This window comes from Salvelinus sp. IW2-2015, linkage group LG14 (assembly GCF_002910315.2).
Source record: "Salvelinus sp. IW2-2015 linkage group LG14, ASM291031v2, whole genome shotgun sequence".
Lineage (NCBI taxonomy): Eukaryota > Metazoa > Chordata > Actinopteri > Salmoniformes > Salmonidae > Salvelinus > Salvelinus sp. IW2-2015.
In genome coordinates this window covers 11,495,783-11,500,348 of record NC_036854.1, presented here as the reverse complement: position 1 = coordinate 11,500,348, position 4,566 = coordinate 11,495,783, and the positions used below count along the sequence as shown (strand labels likewise).

Below are 4,566 nucleotides of genomic sequence, written 5' to 3'. Positions count from 1 at the left end.
CAAAATTTGAGAGAAATAAGCTTTTTGTGCATATGGAACATTTCTGTGATCTTTTATTTCAGCTCATGAAACATGGGACCAACACTTTACATGTTGCGTTCATATTTTTGTTCAGTTTGGTATATCTGTAGAATACGTAGGATGGAATGGTATATGTACAGCAATAGTTAAATAGGATAGGCCTTGACTAGAATACAGTATATACATATGAAGTGGGTAAAACAGTTTGTAAACATTAAAGTGACCAGTGTTCCATGACATTGAGAGCTACAGAATGTGGTTTATCGTAATGCTGTGATGCAGACTAGGACAGAGGGAATAAAGCTCAGTATGCATGTATTTCACCAAAATTTAGATTTGGATGACTTTTTCCGAATTTAGATGGACTTCACAGAATTAGATGGACTTCACAGAAGAGATGCCAAAGAAGTTAAGGCAATGCCTTGTGACCGGCTCCACACTGCTTTACAATGCAATGAGTTGCTCTTCCAAGTGGATGACCACAGATCAATGAGGTTAATTAGTGGAAGTGTTTTGCTGCAAACAGACCAACTCTTTATTCCAGAATGACTGGACATATTTCAAACCACATTTACCCGACCTTATGTTGACTTGCAAGCTTGAGCTGGGCGATATGGACAAAAATCCATATAGCGATAAATCGCCTGAATTGATGACATAACGATAAATAGAACAATATATTTATAACATTAATATGCTCCACAGTTTTTATTTTATTATCCTTTAAACTAGCACTACTAGCTTGATGGTTGTAGCCATCAAGTGATCCAGGCTGCATCACATCCAGCCGTGGTTGGGAGTCCCATAGGGCACAATTGGCCCAGCATCGTCTGGGTTTGGCCGGGGTAGGCAGTCATTGTAAATAAGAATGTGTTCTTAACTGACTTGCCTAGTTTAAATAAAGGTTCAATTAAAAAAATACATTGTCACATTAACAATCACCCATATTAGCAAACGTATTTCATTTCAAACTTCACATTTCTCTAGTACGGGCTATTTATCGTAATGAACAATATCAGCAAAATGCCTGCTATATGTGATCGGTATGGTTGGTGTCGATAATTGAGGGTTTACTGTCCCAGCTCTGCTGCAAGACGTGTTCCATGGAAATGGCATGGGGCTGTGAAAGTGTTTTGCTTTGAATAGACCACCTATTCATTATAGAATGTCTAGAGGGTTTCTTTCAAACCACATTAATCCAATGCTGATACAGTATGGAAACATATTTCCAATGGAAATGGCAGAGTTGAAAAATACGTCTTAATTTCAAATATCGCAAATTAATACACAGTAATAACATGTATTGAACACTTTATACCTGTATGTACAGGTATAACGTGTTTAATCATATTTAAGCCTCTAGATTCATATTTAAGCTGTGGATTTAGGACTAGATGGGAAATGCAATTTTTTTTCAAATGTAAACCTTGATTTTGCTGTATTGTAGTATGCTGTAGTGTAGTATTATGCTGTAGTATTGTATAGGGTGAAATGGTGTGAAGTTGGCATTAGGCTGTGGAGCTGACGCAGCAGGTTTCCATTAATACTTGTAATAGACACTGAACACCCGGCCGAGGTCATTCACTGCAGACTGCAGAGGGAGTGGCCTAAAAACCCATTGTTACAATCTCACCAGGAAGCCCCTTCCAGTGTGTTGTGTGGTGTGTGTTTGGTTGTGTGTGATGTGCTGTGGTGGTGTGTGGTGTGTGTGTTGTGTGGTGCTGTGTGTTAAAGAACAGAGAGAGGCAGAGCATGATGAGGAGGAGGAAGGTGGGTAGTGAGAGCATCTTGTACAGACCGTCTTAAAATGCTTCCATCTGGCTGTCGTTGTGCCAATGAGTGTCGCAGTCCCTTGGCAGGCAGGGCCACATTCCCATGTCCCTGGTCCTGTATCTGATCCAGGATGAGCCAGGGGGAATGGGGGCTGCTGCCTGCCTGCCTTCCTTCCACTGTGGAGGGAGAGCTGGCCCTTGAAATGAGCGTCATGGTCCAAAACCCTGTGGTAGATTGTGGGAGGGAGGCTGAGTGTGGGTACAGTTGACTGTGGAAGTGTGAGTCATGACTAGAACAGCATGGCTGCCTGTGTCTGTGACCCTTCAACCCTGAATCTAGTCTTGTCTTTGTCACCAGGGGACGGGACGCTGAGAGTGTGGGATGTGAAGACAGGGAGGTGCAGGCTGGCCATCCCAGCCCACAAGGCAGAGATCCTCAGCTGTGACTGGTGCAAATACGATCAGGTACCGAGGTACTTTACTGCAGTACAGCCCCCCACTGTTAAAACCTCAACCCAAAACATTTAATTTGACGCTTGGAAGCAGGAGTTTATGAAGTGGACCTAAAGACATTTAGGTTTAAAATGCCAACGCTTCAACCATGAATAAAACCCATCCTGGGATTGAGAACAGAGATACTGTACAATCACCTCTACCATATACTAGCCTCACTGCCATTGTTATTAATGATATTGCATATTTATATGTGAGAAGACCTCTAATAGGTTGTTAAAGGTCTTCAGCATTTCTTGCCATAAAGATTAATATGAATTTCCCCTAATTATAATTACAGTTAATACATGCCTGTGTTAGTACAGTATGTACATTTGGGATACTTGTTTAACCCACTCTGTCTGGGCTGTCCTCAGAATGTGATAGTAACCGGAGCAGTGGACTGTAGCCTGTGTGTGTGGGACTTACGGAATGTCCGGCAGCCTCTGTCACGCCTACTAGGCCATTCTTACGCCATTCGAAGAGTAAAGGTAATGTAGCATTCCTTCTCACCCATACACCATACTAGGGCTGGGCGGTAACCGTATTTGACTATATACCGTTGTTGATGCACGGACCGGTTTGGATTTTTACTTGACCTTACATAACGGTATTTCAATATTTGGTTTGTTAGTTTTAATGTCACATGCACAAGTACAGTGAAATGCCTTTCTTGCAAACTCAATACCCAACAATGGGATAATCAATAACAATGTATTACTAGAAAAAAAACACATAAGAAATAAGAATAGGAAATACACAAAGTTAGTAAGTAAGCAAGCATACTATATACAGGAAATGTTGAAAAAGTCAGATCCAATACCATATTTACATGTGCAGGAATACTGGAGTGATGGAGGTAGATACAGTGGGGAGAACAAGTATTTGATACACTGCCGATTTTGCAGGTTTTCCTACTTACAAAGCATGTAGAGGTCTGTAATTTTTATCATAGGTACACTTCAACTGTGAGAGACAAAAATCCAGAAAATCACATTGTATGATTTTTAAATAATTAATTTGCACTTTATTGCATGACATAAGTATTTGATACATCAGAAAAGCAGAACTTAATATTTGGTACACACTGCAGCAGGGATTTTGTCCCACTCCTCCATACAGACCTTCTCCAGATCCTTCAGGTTTCGGGGCTGTCGCTGGGCAATACGGACTTTCAGCTCCCTCCAAAGATTTTCTATTGGGTTCAGGTCTGGAGACTGGCTAGGCCACTCCAGGACCTTGAGATGCTTCTTACGGGGCCACTCCTTAGTTGCCCTGGCTGTGTGTTTCGGGTCGTTGTCATGCTGGAAGACCCAGCCACGACCCATCTTCAATGCTCTTACTGAGGGAAGTTTCGGGCTGATCCCTCACCTTCCTCATGATCATTGATGCCCCACGAGATGAGGTCTTGCATGGAGCCCCAGACCGAGGGTGATTGACCGTCATCTTGAACTTCTTCCATTTTCTAATAATTGCGCCAACAGTTGTTGCCTTCTCACCAAGCGCTTGCCTATTGTCCTGTAGCCCATCCCAGCCTTGTGCAGGTCTACAATTTTATCCCTGATGTCCTTACACAGCTCTCTGGTCTTGGCCATTGTGGAGAGGTTGGAGTCTGTTTGATTGAGTGTGTGGACAGGTGTCTTTTATACAGGTAACGAGTTCAAACAGGTGCAGTTAATACAGGTAATGAGTGGAGAACAGGAGGGCTTCGTAACGAAAAACTAACAGGTCTGTGAGAGCTGGAATTCTTACTGGTTGGTAGGTTTTCAAATACTTATGTCATGCAATAAAATGCAAATTAATTACTTAAAATCATACAATATGATTTTCTGGATTTTTGTTTTAGATTCCGTCTCTCACAGTTGAAGTGTACCTATGATAAAAATTACAGTCTTCTACATTCTTTGTAAGTAGGAAAACCTGCAAAATCGGCAGTGTATCAAATACTTGTTCTCCCCACTGTATGTATAGGGTAAGGCAACAAGATATAAGATAAAACAGAGGTAGCAGCAGCATGTACGTGAGTGGGTGTGTAGGTCAGTATAAATGTACAGTTGAAGTCAGAAGTTTACATACACCTTAGCCAAATACATTTAAACTCAGTTTTTCACAATTCCTGACATTTAATCCAAGTAGAAATGTCCTGTTTTAGGTCAGTTAGGATGACCACTTTATTTTAAGAATGTGAAATGTCAGAATAATAGTAGAGAGAATGATTTTATTCAGCTTTTATTTCTTTCATCACATTCCCAGTGGGTCAGAAGTTTACATACACTCAAAT

General features: G+C 41.3%; 1 protein-coding gene across 1 annotated transcript in view; it reads left to right on the top strand.

Moving 5' to 3' along the window:
* Positions 1-4,566, top strand: part of pex7 (peroxisomal biogenesis factor 7) — a 40,589-nt gene that overhangs the window by 14,994 nt on the left and 21,029 nt on the right. Inside the window, exons 6-7 of the mRNA XM_024000142.2 lie at positions 2,152-2,258; positions 2,663-2,776. Coding sequence (XP_023855910.1) covers positions 2,152-2,258; positions 2,663-2,776 — 221 coding nt within the window. The remainder of the gene's footprint in view (positions 1-2,151; positions 2,259-2,662; positions 2,777-4,566) is intronic.